This window comes from Vanellus vanellus (assembly GCF_965231255.1).
Source record: "Vanellus vanellus genome assembly, chromosome: 2".
NCBI classification, from domain to species: Eukaryota; Metazoa; Chordata; class Aves; order Charadriiformes; family Charadriidae; genus Vanellus; species Vanellus vanellus.
In genome coordinates, this window is record NC_138906.1 from 122,801,744 (window position 1) to 122,824,709 (window position 22,966).

The 22,966-nt window shown below is 36.1% G+C and overlaps 1 protein-coding gene across 1 annotated transcript in view; it reads right to left on the minus strand.

Moving 5' to 3' along the window:
- The window catches only part of CCDC178 (coiled-coil domain containing 178), a gene marked incomplete at its 5' end in the record, with an annotated part of 182,858 nt that overhangs the window by 54,745 nt on the left and 105,147 nt on the right, over positions 1-22,966 (minus strand). Inside the window, one exon of the mRNA XM_082499492.1 lies at positions 11,376-11,525. Coding sequence (XP_082355618.1) covers positions 11,376-11,525 — 150 coding nt within the window. The remainder of the gene's footprint in view (positions 1-11,375; positions 11,526-22,966) is intronic.

Genomic DNA, 22,966 nt, shown 5'->3' on the forward strand with positions numbered 1-22,966 from the left:
CCTTGCTAGATCCAGAGCGTAAGGAAAAAGCTTCCAGCTCTACTACGTAGGCCAGGTAGGAGCAGGAGTGCCAGAAGGAGCAGGAGTGGCTTGCAGTGATTGCCAGCAGCCTCAGAAGTCCCCTGACATGCACTAATGCAGAGGAGTAAAAGCCTGAACCCTGAAAATCATGGAAGGACTGCACTCCACCTGCTGGATGATGCCAGGGTTAAGGGTACTTAAGAAGTGGAAGACTCAAATTCTCATTCTCACTGTCTGATTCAGAGCAGAGGTTTGAAAGAAGATGTCATATCTTTCAGTAGCATGCCCAGATCTGGGACTTACATTATTCTGGGGCTGCTTCCTTCAGCATCAGTGATGAAACCTCTTCTTTTAGCATAATTTACTCCAAATTTCTTTCAGAACAAGGTTCTACTGTTAGATGAACACCTTAATGACTATTTCATCCTTTTTGTCTCCTTCAAAACTAATTATTCACAGTGTGCTACAATACAGTGAGAAACCGAGACATACTTCGCCAAGGATAATTTGTAACCTGGTCATTCAGGCAGGTGTTTTTGGGAAAGGAGGGAATGTTATTTCCAGTCATATTAATAGGATACTTGAACCTGGGAGGATACTGAGCATCTGAATTACGGACATCTAGGTGAGGAAGTACTCCATCTCCCCTTGCTGAAAAATATCAAATGTCCTCTCTAGATCTACCCGTTGGCTTCTGAATATCCTTTGTTTTTAATCAAAACAAACAAACAAACGGGTAATTTTCAGAAACCAAACTTTTGGTTTTTCCAACCTACAACATTTTTTTTCCTTTGTCCCAAATTCTAAAAATCTTAATTTTAGATTAGCCTGAAATAAATTTGAAGAATTCTTGGTATTTGTTTCTAACTAAAAATTGACTTGCGTAGCTCTGCTATACCCCTTGGTGGTACAGCCAGATTACAGAAGACTGCACAAACCTTCTCCAGCATAATATTTTCCTCCAGCCTCTTCTACATTTTACTTACTTGTAAATAATTACAGTTAATGTAATAGTCAGCTGACTCACTAATGCTGCAGTCCCGACACTTTAACCTCACAGATATCATCATTAGATACTACTTTGAAATTTCCCAAGGGAGCAGGAACAAAGTTCCTAGCATACTAAGAAATTGCCAGTGACAAAGCCTGCTAAAACTGAAGAGGAATTTGATTCACTGTCACTAGGAGATAGTAGAGGAATCAGAATAGCATGGCAGGTCCCCTCATTCCCACCAGACATTGTTTTACTGACAGGAATCAATATCAGCAATACTGGTAACTCTATATTTTTCTTCTGTGGAACCATCCTAACTGTCTTCTGCTTCAAGCCTTTACTTTTGGGAGACATCAGGACTCGGATACTTTGGCATAAGTCTCCAGCAAAGGCTTGCACTGGTTCTGCACTGGCAACAGCAGCACATCAAACACCTCTTTGCTTTTCTGCCACTTCAAAATCAGATTTTTCAGACACCTTTCAGACCACTTTGTTCTGTAGATCTGTGATTTCATACTTTATCAGCCCACCACATTTTTTAAATAATGCTTAAAAGATGTTAGTGGCTAATCTTACACATGGTAAGAAAACCACGGTCAGTAAATGGTTGACTGGGAGACCATAACTTGACGAACTTCTTCCTGTTTTTGTACCTTTTCTACTTGTTTTCTTAGGTCAGGGATTTTCATCAGAAAGCTGAGGAAGCACATATGATAAAAAAATAGGTTTTCTTCATCTATTTCTTCCAAAGAAATCTATATGCACTTACTGTGTGCCCCTCCAGCTTGCTAATGTAATGCTTTCCAAGAGCTATTGCCTGGTCTCCTTTTGATTGTCAAGGGAAACTCCCCTGATTCTGCCATTCTTCCTACGGAGAGTGATGCGTTTGAATCTCACTATTAATAATCTCAAGACTGCTGGGACAGCAGAATGGCATATCTGCTCTTAGCTGTTCCTTTCTCAATTCCATGGATGCTTGCAATGGTGGACGGTTAAACATCTAACAGGGGTAAGACATTGCACATTGACACCCCTGAGCTATTCTTGCAAGTCTGCGGCAGCCCTTCATTCCTGTGCTCAGATGAGAAGCTGAACATTTATTAATGAACAATAGTGATAATATTATCTCCAAAAGGCCACGGTTAGTGTTACACAATGAAGGTGTATCACTCTGAAGTGGAGCACTGAATGCCAGAACAGCTTGATGTGTGAAAGAGTCTAATCCATTTTGTTACTCTATGTTGTGAGATAGGTCTTTTTCATAAGATCTTGATCCTTGTTGTCATAATGCTAATGAGGCCTTCAACCAAATCTGTATTAGGTTATTTTCTGTGTCTTTGTGAAAATGATTGATTTGAAAGCTAATGTGATTCATACCGGGCATCAGTTTCTTTCCACACTGTGTTTCAAAGGATAAAGTGATTCTGCTTTCTCACTCCAAATTTCTATTTAAGCCATCTCTCATTTTTTAAGTCAATCTTAAAGTTAGTCATTAACGTGTCTGGTCACCATAGTGCTGTCACTTTTCATAATACTTCTTATGCTCAACACATGAGATGGCAATTCTACCTGCTTTTCTCACAAGATGGGGTATTAACTATGTGGACAAAATTGAACAAAAAAAGACCGCTGACAGCTATAATAGTTTCCTTGAGATGGTTGCTTACATAGAATTACATTCTCATACAAATTTCTTCTTTAATGAATCCTCTAGTAAATGAATTAAATAATTACTGTAAATTATAGAGCGTGTAGTAGGATTGGAGCTTGCCAGCACATTGTTAGATTTTTTTTTTCCCATTCCAAATTGAAGCAAGATGCAAAAAAAATAATTTTCTGAAATTGAAAGCTTGGAATACCTATTTTTTTTTCCCCGAGACATACCAACATATAGTATTTCTATGATGAAATATATTTCCTGAGGTCTCTGGTAGATTCAAGGGTTAAAACAGCTTGATAAGTGACCTAAATTTGTGGGAAGTAATGAAAACTGAAAAGAATAATTATTTTTAAAACAAAAAAGAATTATGTCGTGTAGACTTCCCATCTCTATAGCAATTTAATGTCACGTAATCTGGACACCCGGCATGCTATAGCTCTTTCCCAACTATCTTTACGACTATCAGGCAGATTGCTGTGCTCGAACTCCTCAAACACTACGTCTGCCACAACCTGCCTCACTGGGACAAGTGTCCTTGGGAGTTACCCAAACTGCAGAAAGTGGTTTAACTTAAAAACTGCGGGCCAGTTGCCTCAGCCAATAAAGCCCTGGCTCCAGTGGAGATCCTGGAGCCGTATCTTCACCCGACTGGTTCAGAGTACCCATAAATACACAAGGACATTCAACACAGTCAGTTGAGAAATGTTTTGTCAAATTTTTCCCAGCTAATTCTAGCTGACGCCATTCTTCCTGATTTACACTGTTTTAATCCTTTCTGAGCAGAAGGTTTAAGAAGGTGCAATACAAAGTTTCTACCAGTTTCTAGAATAATAGTTTGCATAACAAGGTGCATTAATCTTATATGTTAAATTATTAAGAATTCTTGAGTTTTTCAAGCGTACAAGCATGGAAAATGTAGGCCTAATAAGACTTTAACATAAGTACCCCTAGTAAGGCATTTGGGATGAGTTACAGTGTAGGTGTGCTTTATAATCCTGAAAGATTCTAATAACTTTGTTTATGAGCTAAAAAGGAAAGCAAAAGTATACTTTTTATTAATTTAGAGCATTTTGTTGGTTGGTTGCTGCAAGTTTTTTTGGTCAATTATTGAATGCTTAGTCAAACCATTTTGACATCCAATTTTTTCATAAAATATTTGCAAGAATAAGCTGTAACACTGTGACCTTAATGATGCTCTTAATGTAAGTTCGAAGTAAATGTGAATGAACGTGAATTTATGTAGCTAATAAGAATGTAAATCTCAAACTGTTAATCCATGCAGTTAAAAATGAACATGTAAAGTAGGTAAAATAAGATATGGATATCTTTTGAACTTTTCCTCAGGAAGTTGTTTGCTACTCTGCAACCATTCAACCTGGCTGCTTTATGTGTAAATAAAAGAAAGAAAGCAAAAACTTTAAAGAGAAAGAAAAAGAGGGGAGTTGAATTTAATAATGGAAGCTATTCTGCCTGTTGATTCTGCCTTTTTTGATTAAAGAAATTTGTGGCTCAGTAATAATTGTAACATCTCTATAAAGTGTTACAGAAAGGACCTGTGCTATATTAGGGGCAAGTCAGCACACATACAGAGATTTCCCAGTACATAAATCTCAAATGCTTGGATCAGGGCAAAGTTTACCTCCTAAGGCAAGTGTGTTGCAAAACTTGCCCAAAGCTAAGTTTCCTAGTTAAAAAATATTTTCATGAATACACGAAACAAGACAGAAGATCACGCCCACCAGCTGACTGGGGACCGGTCAGCCTCAGACCAGGTCTTTCCTGCGATGCGCACGTACAGGCATATTAAAGTTCGTGTACCTGTTAGAAGGAATTGTCTAGTGGAAGTGCTAACAAAGTTCATCTCTTTCTACTTCAGTTGGTAAAAAAGAGGTGCTACCCCCGTCTGTCTTTTCCTTTTCTGTTCAGCCTGTGCTGAATAGGGTTTGGAAGAAGCGTACGGACATGGGGGAAAAAAACAATTATATTCTTTTTAATTAAAGGTAGAATCCACGAGGAAATAATGAATAAGAAGGTTGTGCTTTAAGGTAAAAAGCTGCTGGTGGAAGAACTGAGCTCACGCAAGTTTCTTTGATCTTTTGCCTCTAAGTGAAGTTACTGATATGCAGCAATTAAACACATGAGAAACCCTCTACTGATCAAATTATTTGATGTTTTACAAAATACAATTTTTGTTTATTGCCTGCTACTTTTAAACTCAAAAGCTGACATCACAACCTCCTTAGCATCGACTCCTGTCAATACAGCACCAGAAGAATATTTGATCTACAAACTTGCCGGCTTTGTGAAATCAAGGTCTGTGCCTAATGGCATCGCCATCCATGACCCCCTATTTAAAGGTTGTCTACTGTAAGAAACCTGAGCCATTACAACTATTTGGAATATTCCAATTCATCTTGTTTGTCTCGATACCACAGGTGGCACTGAGGTAGAAAAGGTGGAAAGTATTCTGAAAATATCTATGAATATGCAGGGAAAAAAAGCATTTTTTCTCTCCGGGCATTACAGAATACTCGATTATAAAAATAAATGCCTAAATGAATTATCAAATTTATATATTTCTTTTAGAAAAAAAAACAAAGAGATTTCACTTCCTGTAACGGGACACCTTCTTCTGGGAGACTGTAGGATCTCACTAACATTGAAGTCCTACAGACATCACTGTGTTCTGTGACTGCTTCTGTCCTACACAGCAAAACTGTAACCTGACTACCCACTGGTATGGCTGATGCATATGGAAAGGAGACCGACTTCTCTATAAATTATCTCAATAACTTCCTCTTGCTATCAAACTAATAATTTGATTCGGCTGCCCGTTGTATTAATTTCCTGATCGAGTCATTTGAACTTATTGAGTTATTGATTCAAATTTAATTATAACATTAACTTGATGTTTACATTGTTTAAATATAATTAGCTCGAAGAAATTTTAGTAAATTTGCATAATAAAAAGCTTACTGAAGATACATTTTTTTACTCATGTTTTTATATGAAACTGTCTGTTCTGTCAACTTACCATAGTGTCAAGAGCCTGAAGGCAGAAAGAACCTCAGTTAAAAATACTGGAAATGACACGTTTTTGCTTAACAGCTACTATGTAATCTTGTTATACTGGCAAAACCCAAATGTCGGCTCCATTACCCATTTCTGCTCCTAACCAAAACAGCTCTGAAAGCTGGTTAAACATTTAAAAACAGATAACAATTATGACATTTCTTCCGTGATAATTTTAATTTCTTTCGCACTGAATCCTTGACAGCATTCTTTTTCATTTAAGATTTGTACAGAAATGGGAATGGGGGGTGGGGGGCATTTTTTTGTCATAATTTTATCCATGCTTTCCCTATTAGTCTTGTGAAGACATGAAGTAATCCAAGATCTCCAGATAAGTGAACTGACTAAGCAGAACCACAATTTAGAGACAGAAAGTTTTTGTTTATATGAGAACAGTATTTTTTTCAGTTAGGTCAATTGCAGGGAACAACAAAATCAGAAGGAATTAATTGGCTAAATCGACACGTGTCCATTGTCAGATTTACTTTATATTCTATTTGGTCTTTTCGAACAACAGAGACATTATTTTTAAAACATTTAAATCCCAGATGAGCAATATAGTAAAGGCAGAAATATCCAAGAGGGCTCAGAGTCAGACACACGCATGAGAAAGACATGAAAATATGTTCTCTATAAAAGCATAAAAGAACTTCACTTGACTTGCATGCCTTTTTGTATCAAGCATGCTACAGCAGTCTTTTGATTCTAATATGAAACTATACTAAGGATCATTGCACTAATGCATGAGGATTTGTGATAATGTTGCAGAAATTTTACTGTCAAAACTGAACTGCAGTGTAATGACTTTTGTTATCATGGTTTCTAATAACTATTCAGCATGAATTGACCCTACATATGTTTTACTGCAATAATATGTCAGTTATCCAGAAAGTAAAAAAAAGAAACAGAAATCAATAGGCCTCCTCCCTCCAAGCTCTTTCTATAATGTAGCCACCTGAAGATAACAGATCATGAATATGAGAATGAATATTTTACTTACATTTCAAAGCAATTATAATTCGCACAGACGCTAGTTTTAAATAAAACTTATGTGAACAGAAACAATTACCAAAGTTTTGTGAGACTGTGACACTTGCAGTGTTAATGACAGATTCTATTAAATAAGTTCTTAACATACAATGACATCTCATAGCTCTACATTCAGGAATCAACTCCGATTTCATTATGAGAACAAATGCCGATGTCTACAGTACAATCATTGACATGTTAGCACAAAACATTGGAAGTATCAAATTTTATTCATGGAACAGATATTCTAAGATTGCTCAGTACAAAAAGAAAGATATGGTAAATAATTAGATTTGGTTTTCATGCATCATCATATTCCTTGCAGTATTATGCTAGCCCATTGAGATTTCCAGAAGAAACTCCTGTTACGTATTTGAAGGGCAGAAGCTGTATTAGGCAAGATTTTGTTACTGAAAGTCTACCGCATAAAGACAAACCTACAAATTTTTTACATACAAGACTTTGCCACATCGAAATATGCATGTAAAAACTATCATAAAATCTACCAGGGTTATTAAAAGAAAAGAAGTTTAACAGCCCTCAAAATCAAATGTTTAGGGAAAATATTAGGTACTAAATAGAATGTATTTAAAGATAATGCCAAGATCCACCAGACTTTGTTCCAATGTAATCTAGAAAAGAAGGAAATTTGTGATGCATGCTATAATGAAGCTAGCACATCCAACACGACAGATATGCCATTGGTCAATGGAAGATATCTATGAGGGAAACCAAAGTAAAGAATGTCTTTGTGGAGCAAAGTGTCTTTCTCAAAGACAGTAAACTAACAGACAATCACACTTCACTGATATTTGATCAAATTAAACATTAGGATAAATATAAATGCTTTGTGGTAGTGATTATGTATGTAATAAAGTATCTTTGTAGAGAGAAAAATTATTTTATTTTTTGTTAATGACACTAAATATTACGTATTTATGGTCTGACCAACCAAAAAATACGATACTTTTAAAAAATATAAAATTAATTAGGTAAGCAAAACATCATCTCGAAGTCATATAGCAGTTACATCTCTACAGTCATCTGAAATCTCTACAAAATACTGTCCAGAGATAGTACTGAATGAACTTTAGCAGATTCTAACATCCTGCACACAATGAGAGTATGGTTTAAAAACCTTCAAATGCTTGAATGTGATTTAAAAAAATAGACTAAGTCAAAGGGCCATAATAGCAGCTCAGATTTTTTTAAATATCTGCTTTTAGGAGTTTAATTTTCAGACACACTAGAGTGAATATCCTCCTTTAAGCTTAACTTGCTTGTTTTTCATAACACAAAAAATGATGGCTCCAAACACTCTTGCAGAGAGAAGTAATATTGAAAAACTGAACATCAGCACGGCAAATATAAATGAAGCCAGAAAAGGCTTCTCACACGCATGATGTTGTGCTTATACATGCCACAAAACATCTCTGAAATGCTTGTCTTTAAGAACCAAGGTCTTCTGGTTTACACCAGAAGCAAGGAAAATATCTCAGGTTACAATTTGACAAATAGACTTTTAATGGAATCTACACACTATAAAATTAATAAAAAATCCCTGTAGCTTTCCTTTTTTAAAAAATGTTGATGAAAACAATGAATCACCACCCCTTACATTTGTCATGTTATGTATTCCTTCCTACTTCACAGAAAGTTTATTCTCTATTTAGAGAATGCATGTAACTTAGATTAAGTTCCTCCCTTCAGTAGGACACTACCAACAGTCGAGAATGTTTCTCTCTTCTGACTATCCACTTCTGTCATTTTTCTATTTATAGAGTTTTTGCCTTCCCTGTATATTCTCTGATACTTCCTTTGGCATTCACTCTTACTTATGCAGATTTCCCTCCTTTCTTCTATGAAGCTTCTTCCTCTTGTCCTTATCCCCACCACCCCCTTTTTCCTCTGTTGTTCAGGATAATTCTCACTCTTCTCCACAGAAGACTCTCTGTAAATATCCAGAGGAAGTTACCAACATCCAGAAAATGTCAGTGGGAGAGGAAATCCTCTTCTCATCCGTCTCATATGTACAGCAATAGGAAGAACACACCCATCTCCCCCCAAGAGCATGCTTTTGCATTCCCTATGCAGAAGAAGGTATTACGCTTTTTCTGGGCATAGACCCTCTATTCGGCAACGTATATCCCTTCCACTCCATAAGGGCATCTTCCTCAGTGCAAAGCAGCTTACAAAGTCATGACAAAACACTTCATCTTACCAAAGCGTTATTTCATCCATCCTTGAGACGGAGCCTTTTCTGGGACTGAACAAAGCAGCTACTTAGGCGGCCAAGGTAAACTTACTTCATTAATTAGAGCAGTTACTATATCCAGTAAAAATCATGGGGAAAAAAGGCAATTTGCCTTTTGCATTGGTATTTGTAAAAATTCGCTTCTAATTTTGAGTAGTTGCATATATAGGGCAGAAAGTTCTCAGGATTTAGGGAAGAACACACTTTCTTCTTCTTCAATGTTCATGCCACTGTAATGCATATATATAGCACAGCACCTAGAAAAATCATTACTTTGACACTCCTCCAGAATTGATTTTCTGTTGCAGTTGTAATTCGCTTATTAGCAAAAACCTAAGAAGAAAATAAAGCTGCTTTTTACAGGAACTGTATGTGATCAACACACTTTTTCCTTTTGTTATAATTTCTAAATACTTTCTTTACATTATAATGGTAGAAATATTTTGTTTTAATAGTTGAACTAGTTATTCGTTTAACACAGTGAAGAGTTATCAGAAAGCAAATTAAATTAGTTGTCTTGGTAATCTTCAAATTAATATTGTGAATAGAATCTCTCTTCTTCATACACACACCGCTGCTGAAAGGCACAGACAACTGTCAGAAATTCTAAACAATGCCATCATTAATTTCTAACACAAGCTAGGTATATGTATTGTAATGCTGATTATAAGCTCCTATAGAATAGCAACATACTCATAACCATTTTCTTCATAAACAAGATTTTTAAAAGCCAAACAAATGATTATATTGCACTGCTGATGAAACTGGATCCTGTTGGTATTGCATTGCTGTTTTGCTATACTATACTATGTTTATTTTATTGTATTCAAATTGAGAAGGAAAAAAGCAATAACATATGCCAACTCATTTGCAATTTTCTTTGCTTCCAGACTACATCATTGAGATGCATGATAATATCATCCATACTATGTCCAGAAGAGTTTGAGTGGGAAATCTGCTTCACAAATATTAGCAAGAACTATTAAATTCTGAGAAGGTGGAAGACAGATATTCTTACATCCAAAGAAATAAAAGGTTCAGATGATAAAGTAACATAGATATATTTTTCTGTAGAAAGGCTTGAAGAGATTATGCCCTAATTTTGCATTCAGAAAAAGATACTTTGAATTCCTTCAGGAATCCAGTCTTTTAAGAAAACATTTCAACACTCATAGCATTGCCTCTGCTTTTGTATCAACAGAACATAATTGACACTTGGTGAAGAAAGATAGGCGATAATTTCTTCTACTTTTTATGTTTTAAATCTCCCATTTGTTCTCCAAATATAGTTATCTCTAAGAATATACGACTTAAAAAGTTTTGTTCTTGAAATATAGAAGGGCTATGTAGTTAACAAGAATATTTTGGAAGGGATTTTTTTATTTATATTTGTCAGGAACAAACTGAATACACTGAATTTTAAAATTAAAGATTAACTGAGGGAGTATATGAGGAAATGAGCAACGGATGAAGATATGCATATAAGACATAAAATGGACGGATAAGAGTAAAGTATTAGCAAACAATCTGAATTTCACATCTAATTTATTTATTTGAAGACTTCTACACTGTACTTTTAGAGAACATACTAAAATATCAATATATCAGAACCTGATTCCTGCATAAATGATCCGAGTTAATGAAGATTCTTTCCTGAAATTGTTGATGTGAACTTAAGGTCTGTGGGCATGACAACTTAAACGCATATTAATTTTCAGAAACATAGACATGAAAGGCAAGCAAGCAATAACCTGACCAAAATATCTGAACAATATTTTTCTAATTGATTATATTTGGTACAGATAGGCTTGTATGTTGAGAGCTATCTATAAATACAAAGGAAAGACACAGAAAAGTCTTTTTCTGTGAATTAGCATTGCACTTCCACAACAAAGTTTTACATCACTTGACACAGGTTTCACTATTATATTTAAAAAAAAAAATAAAAATCTATCTTTTTAAATGTAACTAATCAGTCAATAAAACATTACACCTGGCCACTATACCTCCATCATGGAAGTTCTTCAAACTAGAATTTACCTTTTTTCATTTTCATTTGACTGTTTTCCGAATTAAAGGCTTACAGATTCTTACTGCAGCTGTTGTAAAACTCACAATTTTCAGAAAAAGTTTTTTATGGAGAATGATAAGGTACATTTTAATTACTGCATAATATATTCATATGAAAAAATAACACATTTCAGGTGCAAAAGTGGAAGAAAAAAAAGAATTCAGGTGACAAGGTATTACTAACAAGTATTCTATTGTTATTAAGTAGCTGCATTAATCAAATTAATTTTGGAGATGAAATAAATGAATTTGAATGAGTGACATTAGCACTTTACCTGCAGGTGATCTCTGATGGCAGCTTCCACCCTGATTCTATTGTCGTAGAGTTCTGTGAGGTCTTCTTTACTGTTTAAGTAGTTGTTCTGAAAGATTTTATATTCTTGAGCTAACCACAGATTTTCTTTAATGATTTGCTCCAGAGCAGCCTAAAGAGAAAAGTAATTGATTACACTTACTGCAAAGTACCTTTCTAAAAAAATAAAATTATAGGTCACTTCCACAATTTCCCTGACTCATTCACTTATCTGCAAAATATAGATGACAAGATTATGGTCTCATTGAAACAAATGGAAAAACCGCAAATGAATTTCAAGTGGTTAGGATTTTGCTGAATATATTTATACTAAAGTAAATGTTATTAATAAATGATTTGTACAGAAAATGATGTTGTAAATAGTTACAGTAGAAACTAGTAAAAAGAATACATCCTCTGCCTTACTATACAAGACCTTTCTGCACAGAAATTATCTTGTCTTAAATTTTTCACCCACATTTTGCTTTTCAAAACTCCCATTTTCCAACTTATTTGTAAAACTGACACAATGCAATGCTCATGTAACTTCTTAATAACTTTAATGTTTCCAATTTGATTAAGTTGATTTCAAAGACTAATACAATTTTTGACTCTCATAGTTGGCTATCATGTGAAGTTGAAGTTGTTTGGAATGTATGCTTCTGTAATAAGAAAAATTTCCATTCCTTTAAATCTGATTTTGACTGAACTTCCTTTGATTATAATGCATAATCTTGCAACAGGCATATAATTTTCTAAGGTATTTTATGTTGGTTACAAAGATACAATCTGATTTAATTTATTTTTAAATTTATTTTTGACAAGGAATTATATTTTTATTTTCATTACTTTTCCATTAAAAAGCACTTGGGGGAAGGGGAGGCCAGGTAGACTTATACCCATAGAGTTAGTTGAATATTGAAATTTCAGAGGCTTCTGACATTCAGAATTTCTTTTTATTTCATAACTATAAAACAGGATGGCTGATTTCCACATTTCAAAATATTCCTTAAAATACATTTTAAATGTACATCTTTAAAATACATTTTTAAAACTTCATGGCTAGTAATGACAGTGCTACTCAGTAGAGAGGAGAGATGCCCAAAAAAAAACCCCAATGAGCAAGCCTGAAACATTACATTTGCATATGTTGATGCCTGTTGTATTTGGGACGTATTTCTATTAAAAATGCATGCACATTATAAAGTGGAGTGGAGCACAGTTTACAATTATGATAGTATGTAGACGTCTGGGCCAACTAACTAAGCCCAAATGTCCATGTGATGAGTGGCTGTCTTAATCTAAGGCAATATTTTAAAGTCTTCTAATGCAAAAGTTATAGTCTAAGAGCTTTTAAAGGTAGAAGAGTCTGCTTAAGAGTCTAGTTTACACAAGAGGGTGTACTATCTATAATCCCATGTGCTGTGGGTACCCTCGCAGAAAAGCAGAACGAGCAGAACAGCTAGGGCAGTTGGAGGAAACATCGCTATCGGCTGCTCCCTGGATGAGTCCCAAACTGTAAGTGAGATATTACCACAGGAGGTGGGGAGTAACCACCTGTCCTAGTAGTTGCCTCATCAAAATCCAAAGAAAGGAACCATAAATAGTTTTGGGTTTATTTTTGAGAGGAATATTACATGTTATTCTGTTTACCTCCCGGCTCCTCTTCTCCCCTTCAACAGACTACTTTTTAAGTCAAAAGATGCATGTCCATGGTAGGAAAAATATATTTTGAGCATAAAGGAATTTCGATTAATTTTCCCAGGTCACTGGTTGAAGGTTCAAGCCAACAATTATGTGTGAATCCTAAAAGAACCAGACCCTGTTGCTGCCAAGTTCAAGCTCTGTTTGGAAGGGCAACAGAAACACATGTGGGGAACGTTTCTGAAACAGCAAATGTTTTACCCATATATTATAGCTACAAGTTTGCCCAGAACTCAGGAGGGCTACGGAACTTCGGTAAAATTCAAATCTTGCTTTAGTATCGCCTGTGTCTCTAAAAAAAATCCTGTGAATTAGTGGACTAATAAAGTCTACGTTCTTCTGGGGTCACAGTGATAATGTTGAAAAATCCATATGTTTTCTGAATCTGTTCCCAAGTGGGTAATTTAGATTCTCACCTTTCAAAGACAAAACTATCCAAGGGAAATAGCAGCATGCCTGAACAGGTTTCTAGCCATCCCATGGAGCTACTTGAATTTTGGGAGTTCCCAAGACAGTTAGCATATTAATAATGATTTTACTCCTTTTTCTATGTGATGTCTTAATCAAGATATTTCCACTTTTGTATCTGTATTTATATGTAGTTTCTGAAAACTTTGGCTAGAAACTTGCTGTGGTTGTGCAACTAGATAAAAAAAATTCTTCCTGCACAGAACTGTCGCTCTCTACATCATTACAATATTAAAATCCTATGAAATCTCAAAGTAATAAAAAGAAAGATGCAGAATTTAGTGAAGAAGATGTGATCATCTCCTTTATTTATCTTTGGGTAGAGGTAAAACCTGTTTTTCAGGCTGATACCTTCCTTAATGAACATACAATGCTTCATGCTAATATGTTAGCTTTCAATACCTGCAAACAAAGTAATATTTGCAGCGTTGCAGTACTTTCACATATGTAAGCAATATAGGAAAATGACAGAAAAGTTTGCTTGTAGAATATGAACGTCAATACGGTAATTTCCACCAATATGGACACCTGAGTACAAAGTGAGTGAAGTCCTACTATTTTGCATAATTTAAAATGGTTCAGACATTTTGACAAAGAATAACAAAGTAAATAGCTTTCTCCAGATTTTATAAGACTCAGTGGCTATGTCTATATATCCAGTTAGTTATACTAGTTGCCCAGTCCCCAAAATTGCTTCACCCTACACTTAGGTCAGCTGAGACAGACAAAGTGAAATGGTTCTTTTTCTCTAATTCACTCCTCTGAAAAATGAGCTGAGGTTCAGAAAGCAAAGAGCATATATCCTTTAAATACCCGACCGTCACTCGCAGACATTTCTATAGATGATTTCCCAGAACGTAGGCAAGAAAAAAAGGAGTCTTTAAGAGCATTTTATCCTTATGAAAGAGAGGAATGGTCAAAGTGTGACCTAGCTCGGCATGCCAGAAAATACACTAGAATATACACTACACCTCTTTCTCCTGTTCCAGGATAACAGGGATATGAATCCCAAAGCTGATTGTAAGGTATTTAAGTAGGTAAACCTGACATTTGTTTTATCTCTGGCACTCAAACGTCTGAATTTGTAGACTGGTAAAAAGCACCACAATTCATGTGCATGTTCTTTTGCTCTTCAGAAAACTTGAAATCAAAGACTTCTGGCACATCAGTCTTTGTCTACAGGTATGTTTGACGACTTCTTCTGATGTCTGAAATATGGGAAGAAATTTTCTACATTTCTACATTCAAATGATGTTACTCTCTTCAGAAAAGGTATGAATCGGGCATTTCTTGAAAGCTCTTACATGAAATGAAACGAGTCACAGCAAAGAGAAATCAAGTGAAACTAGCAAAGGCCATATTACAAAACAAACGAAAGAAGCTATTTCTTTGCACTATGTGTAGTTAAGGTGTGTATATTCTAATGAATATCAACAACTTGCAGAGATTTAAAAGGGACTAGAATTTCTAGGAGGAAATATCCACTGAGGTTTATTTAATAATAATAATAAAAAAATTGGGGCTCAAGAGAACAGAAAGTCGGGTGATTATTCTGGGGAAGTATTACAACATGCTTGCCCTGTTGTTACACTGTGCCTGGACGTCTGGTATCAGAGGTGGAATACTGGGCTAGAGGAATCTTCTACCTGGATCAGCACATACACTTTTTCCTCTTTATGTTCTCTCATTCAGCACAGCAGCCTAGGAAGTGTCTCTGCTTTCCTGGAACAGCAGGAAGCTAGAACACTATTTTGTGTGTTTGCTGAACACATTTGAAGTGCAGTTCCCGTCTGCTATCATACAAAGTCATACTGAGATAATAAAATATGTGGAAGCAAGAAAAAAAATAAGAACACCAAAAGCCCACCTCAAAACTATCAACAAATCGTTAGCACAATGGCTGCTGAACTAGGCAATAGGAAAGCAGATGCAATGCCACGCACCACAATGATGAATTACCAGTCCAGTACCTCAGGCCATACAGAATTTCTTGTAATAACTAAACTTCAGTTCTTTTAGGCTGCAAACAGAGATCACCACTAACCTAGCCGTGACTGTCTGCAGAACAGAGAAAACATGCTGTTCTTCCATCATTTTCTGTACACTAATGCCAAGCACTTTGTGTTGCAAGCAATCCAAGAATTATTTTATGGTTCCACGTTTGTGTGACAGAAGTTTGTAAAGAACTGTAGAGACAAATCTTAGGATCAATGATTTTCTCCACATAATGATATACCTATAAACATGATCTAAATTCCTGTGGTTTACAGGGTAAATCATCATTTCAAATGGTCACTCTGACAGCAGTGTTTTATTCAGAAGATAAGAACAATTGATTTTGACAATCAGGTGTATCAGCACAATAAACTAATTTTTAAAGGATCCATATTAATTGGTCATACTACTTAAACTTGATGTTGTGAGGAATGAAATTGGCTTCCCCAGGCAGGAACGACTGTTTCTTTTGTACGCATAAAGTATCCTGTTCATAATATGAACAGAAAAATAAGAAATAACTTACCTTAAAATTACTGTGTTCATGTGCATCTTCCTCTCCCACTCCATAGACCTTCCCCAGAGGAGTTTAGCAATGTTTTTCCAGTAGTGTCCTTTACACATCATATGTGTCCCTTCCCAGTGCTTAAAGAGCATGGTGATACCAAGTGCCACAAAGTCATTGCAATACAGTTGACAAGTCCCATTGCAATGGAAATGAAAGTTAGTGTAAAGCAAGAACGAGGTGTTGGATTTTTTTCCCCCTGTCTGAGGACTGATTGATGCAACTAATGCTTATTAGCAAATAGGTTGGGCTCTACAAGTCACAGAACCTGCAACATAATTTGAGCTGACATAGTCACTGATTCCCTCTCCTTACTTGGGATCTTCTGTTGATGCTGCCACCAGCATTTGATGGTTGGTAATTTATGCACCAAGGATCACACAGCTACTCAGTAAATCTCTAGAATGGCAACCCTTTTAAGGTACACAGTGGAAAGAGCTGAGCCCTGCTTGAACAAGCTCCAATGTAAGTCAGGGGATTTACGTTGTTGATGTTATATACTGATCTAATAAAGATTTTGACGGTCTCTGAGCTGAAACAGGTCTTCCCCTGTATCCTCAGCTAAAGAAAAAAACCCTACATAGCCCAGAGTTCCTGAAAATAATGCTTCATCTGACAGACAGTATCTTTCTACATCCGTGGCATGCATTTTTGCTTTATTATGTTTGGGAGGAATTTTAGAATGTATATGCACAGACTGACAGAGGGAAATGAGAGATCATATTTTTTAATAATTTGCTAGAGACCATTTGGAACAAATTAATTACTCTTTCAGTAGGAGATGTTTTCTGACAGACTGTGTTTTTCCTATCTGCAAACTAAAGTAACAATAACTACAAGTAGCCTTTCACTGATAATACAGCACTCCAAAAGGCAGTTCCAACAGTTTTGAAAAAAACCCCAAGTTTAATTCTTATAAGGGCTCAAGTGGAGAATTAATATGGGGAATAAAACCACATATGCATTAAATGTTTGGGAGAAAATGTCTATGGATGGCAAGTTATGCAAATAACAAATGCTGCTAATGTAACACTGAAAAAATGCTACTAAAATAATAAAGTTACTAAAATAATGTCAGAAAATATAAGCACAGACCTGTCTGCTTTAACATTACAAGTATTCAAAAATAAGTAGCATATAATACTTTTTGGGTCGCAATTCTTCATGTCAGCCACAGCTGAAAAGCATTTTTGTTTTTTCATATACAATCTTTTCTATGTATGGAATATTATTGACCTCCCCAAAGTTATTTTTGGCACATCAACTAAATTGTCCTGACACGAAAAAGAGATCGTGGTTGTAGAATAGGATCTGAATGCTCTAGGATTATTTTATGTTGATGTACCCACGATTATACTTGTGCAGAAGATCTGAAAAAAATACAAGGATGCAAAAAATTGAAGTACGACAAATATTTAAGTTTATCCCACTTCAACCTTCTTCAGAGCCCCAGAAATGAAGTAAAGGCAAATCTTTGATTTGAGAAATCAAAGGATTCACCAGTTTAAAGGCCTAAACTGGTAAAGCAACTGATTAAGCATTTTTAGTGCTATCTTTATCTGCAGTCCAGAAACCCTGATTACAGGGAGGAAACTTTCGCTTTGTGTAGTCCAACCTCTCTGAAAGTCAAGAAGTGGCTATTCTGGAATTCTTTTTCTAATGGTTTCAATGAAACTCCAGAGATTTTTTGCATATGCTCCAGTATCAGGTCTGTCAATAGCTACATTTAAAGAAGTTTTGAACTAAAGGAACTAGTTGTGTTTCAGAACATAAAGACTTAAGTATCTCTTTCATGTCTATCAAAGATTGAAATGTTTGTCCCTGCCCTGCTGAATAGAAATGTGCCTTAACAGTGCTGCTTGACAACGAACTATATTTGTTGTGGATAAGAGACAACGGCATTTTGCTTATTGGAAGAAAAAAGGGGGGAGAGCTTTGTCCAGAGCTAAAATTTTGCCTCTACCTCAATTTTGTGATCAGTCATGATCATAAATGTTCAAAAGGAAAAAAGCGATATTCAAGATCTTTAGAAAGCAAACACATATTTTCTGTTTTCATGTTGCAAACCCAGAATCTGGCACTGCTTATACATGTTAAGCATGTGTACCTTATTTACAGGCAAATTCAAGGGGCATGCAGGAGACTGGAAAGTTCCTAAGTCTTGAACCAATATGAGATCAATCTCAAGGTCTTGGTAATTCTCTTCAATAGCTCCTGAAAAAAAAAACGTAAAATTGTGCTGGGAAGCACACTGAATAATTGGCAGCATGTAAGAAGCTGAGGAAAATGAGCTGATGAAGACAGATCTTCAAGCCATCGGGTGCCACAATTGTGTTAGAACTCAGTACTGGTTTGCTGGCAGCAACTTGGATATGTCACTTAAGTAAGCCACAGTCCTTTTCTTTCTTGATACCATGGAAACAGATTGGTATCAAAGCACTGAACTGGAAGTAAAAGCATGACGCCTTCAGGTAGTAGGGGTCACTGACTCCACCAGTGGTGTCAGGAATACAGCTTCAGAAGGCAAAACAGCAAAGCTGTGACTCCAAAAGTAAAAAATAAAAAAAGTATTAAAGCAAGTAGAACACAAGTAAAAGTTCAAAGACAAAAAGGAATTGAATAAATAACACTGCTGTCACATAAAACATGAATGACAACAGATTATAAAACAAAAAGGAAGAGCAAACACATCTTGAATTTGATGCTAAATCTGGAATACTGTAACTTTAAGACATTTTATCACATGTTAATTGGAAACAATTATTATGATATACAGTGCCAGTAAATCAAGGATTGATTGAAGAGGAGCTCATCAGATCCATTGGTTCTGAATGCTAACGGAAGAAAACATCAATCATTCAAAGACCAGAAAAGATAAAAAGCAAATTCTTTACAGCTATGCAGTTGGTAGCAACATGCCTCTATATCACTACAGATGCTGACATTTTTTTAAAAAATACATTTGCTTTAAAACCAACATTTGTGTTTATTGATAATACTGTGGAAACAAAAATATAAAAATGTTCCTTCAAAGTGTGTTATATACTCTACAATTTTAACACCGAATTTAGGTTCATTGTTGCAGACTTTTCCATACAGAAAGTTTTTATTTCAGGAAAAGTAAAAGCTACTTGTTTGGAATAAGTCAATCTATAAATATAATGGCATGTAATTTAGTATCAAAACTGAGGTTAAAGTTGATATAAGTACAAAAAAGATTTTAAAATTACATAGAATTAAGAACTACTCCAATCCTACATCCTCCTCTGTACCTTAAGTTTATATACTTTGTCTGAAAAGAAAAAAAAGAAAAAGAGTTTATGATTTCATTATTGGTTTCTGAATAACATAGTTTTAGACTGTTAAACACAAACTTATTTGCCTATTATTGCATCATTAATTTTTCTTCTATATCATCACAGTTTGATTATATATACCTGTCAATATTTTTAGAGCATATTAGGACAGAAAACTTCCCTTGCAATGCTGTTCTGGAAAAGATGAAACTTCATGGGAATGTCCATTTATTTATTTCATTATGACCGGTTAAAGATTTATAGAGGCTCTCCATTTTCTTATATATTTAGGGATGGACAATTCTGCATCACTAGGGGAAAAGGCTAATTACTAACAGTAAGGTCATTAGATACACACTTTCTTTTTGTCATTACAAAGACTAATATTTTTGCATTAATGGCACTATGCAGAGTAGATGAAGCAAATAAATAATAAACCTCCTTATTCAGATACTAATGCAAAACCAAATGTTCTTTCAATTGTACAGCTGTAAAAATTAAAGTGAGAAAGGTATCAAGAAAAGTAAACAGTAATATTCAACACAATATCTATTACCTACACATACCACCCATACAACTACAGTGCCTCTGAAGTGACAGAAAGGTGCAAATAAAGAGATTCATGGGAAAATTGTGCCCATTTTTCATTAATTCATTGGACATTTAAAAAATTTTGTTGCTTCAAATGATACGCAGAAAATATACTGATTTTTACACAACAATATATTTTATTTTGACAAACACTGTAGCCAGCCATAAAAATGTTAGTGTTCAATTCTAGCTTTGCAAATTCAGCCATTTTAATTTCCACACAGTTAGAGGGATCAGCTTTCAGACTTTACACCCAGAAGTTTTTTATAATTCTTTGAAAAATTAATACTGTTAACTAATACCCTGATGGCAATCAACATTGATATTTTGTTCTAAAGTAATGTTCTAAACGAAATTTTGTAGAAACATATTTTGGCTAATCTCAGTTGTGTACTTTGGTCCACTGACAAGCCATTTGGCTTCCATGAACTTTGCCATAGTGATAATATATGAGTGACAGCCAGTGGTCTTCTTGGCTGAAATTTTTTTTGACTACTGCATTTTTTGTAGTCATGTCCATTCAAACATCTATAGTAAAAGTCAGTTTCTAGATTTTTGTGTATAAAATTCCCCTAGGATCTCCTTTACGGGTATATAGTTTGATCCTAATAATTGCTTCTGGTGGAATTCTGAAATTCAGTGACTGGTGTTGGAGAACTGTTGTCCTATTTACTTTATTTCAGTAGGCAATACTGAGATAATTAAGAAGACAAGACTTAATTTTGCCTTTTAAAGCACTTACTGAAATATTTATAATGAATAAATGTCCTTAAAAGATTTTTTTATCTTTTCCAATGAAGAAAACCTCACTTTCATTTCAAGAGGGAGCAGAAAAAAATCTGTTCTCCTTCCCTTATTTTTTTAAGAGTTTTTAAATAACAGAGAATGCATCTCCACTCCTCTATTTTCTAACTGGAATAAATTGTTTCAAAATTTTGAAAAAGGCAGTTTAGAAAACCTTCCCCAAACAAAACTAAACATATAATGAAAAATTGAAGAAAACTTTTCTTTTTTTAATGGACAGTTTTAAAAGTAATTACTTTTTGTGTTAACTCTACCACCTTTCTCAATAAAAATCTCAGAAGTATCCTGTACCCTTAAATATTAAGGCAGTTAAATTTTAAACATCGAATCCTAGAATAGTTTGGGTTAGAAGGGACCTTTAAAGCTCATCTAGTCCAACTCCCTTGCAATGAGCAGGGACATCTTCAACTAGACCAGACTGCTCAGAGCCCTGTCCAACCTGGCCTTGAATGTTTCCAGGGATGGGGCACCTGCCACTTGTCCGGCAACCTGTGCCAGTGTTTCACCACCCTCATTGTAAAAAATGTCTTCCTTATATCTAGTCTAAATCTACACTCTTAGTTTAAAACAATTACCTCTTGTCTTATTGCAACAGGCCCTGCTAAAAAGTTTGTCCCCATCTGCTTTTAAGTCCCCTTTAAGTACTGAAAATCCTCAACAAGCTTTCCCCAGAGCCTTCTCTTCTGCAGGCTGAACAACCTCAACTCTCTCAGCCTGTCCTCATAGGAGAGGGGCTCCAGCCCTCTGATCATTTTTGTGGCCCTCCTCTGGACCTGTTCCAACAGGTCCATGTCTTTCCTCTGTTGAGGGCTCCAGAGCTGGATGCAGTACCCCAGGGGAGCGGAGTAGAGGGGTAGAATCACATTCCTCGACCTGCTGGCCACGCTTGTTTTGATGCAGCCCAGGATACAGTTGGCTTTCTGGTCTGCGAGCTCACATTGTTGGTTCATGTCCACCTTTTCATCCAGCAATACCCCCATGTCCTTCTCATCAGGGCCACTCTCAATCCCTTCATCCCCCAGCCAGGGGGTTGCCCCGGCCCAGGTGCAGGACCTTGCACTTGGCCTTGTTGAACCTCATGAGGTTCACATGGGCACACCTCTTAAGCTTGTCTAGGTCCCTCTGGATGGCATCCCATCCCTCAGGCGTGTCAACTGCACCATTCAACTTGGTGTTGTCCTCAAACTTGCTGAGGGAACACTCAATCCCATTGTCTATGTCATTGTTGAAGGTGTTGAACAGTACTGGTCCCAGTACGGACCCTTGAGGGACACCACTTCTTATGATCTCCATCTGGACATTGAGCCGTTGACCAGTATCCTCTGGATGCAACCATCCAACCAATTCCTCATTCACCAAACAGTTCACCCATCAAATCCATATCTCTCCAATTTAGAGAGAAGGATGTTGTGGGGGAAGTGTCAAAGACTTTACAGAAGTCCAGATAGATGACATCCATAGCTCTTCCCTTGTCCACCGATGTAGTCACTCCATCATAGAAGGCCACTAGGTTGGTCAGGCAGGACTTGCCCTTGATGAAGCCAGGTTGGCTGTCTTGAATCACACTTCTGTCTTCCATGTGCCTTAGCATAGCTTCTAGGAGAATCTATTCCATGACCTTCCCAGGCACAGAGGTGAGTCTGACAGGTCGGTAGTTCCCAGGGTCTTCCTTTCTACCCTTTTTAAAAATGGGTGCAATGTTTCCCTTTTTCCAGTCTCCGGGGACTTCACCGGGCTGCCATGACTTTTTGAATATCATGGAAAGTGGCTTGGCAACTACATCAGCCAATTCCCTCAGGGTTCTGGGATGCATCTCATCAGATCCCATAGACTTAGCTATGTTCAGGTTACTCAGGTCATCATGAACCTGGTCATCTCTAGTATGTTATGACTATAATAGAATAGAATACCAGAACTTCAGTTATTCAGCTAGAACAGGTCTGCATTCTAGGTAAAATAGATCAGTAAGAGCATAGTTCACCTCTCTGTCAATGCAATATTGTTGTCTGTGCAATTATGTTTGCACCTCAGGCTCTCGCTAACTGGAAACCTGAGAGGTTACCTTATTCTCATTTCTCTACCCTACAGAGAGTCCTTGGCAGAAATTCCTTGTTTATGAAACAGAGAGATTAGGAGTTTTCCTTTCAGTTG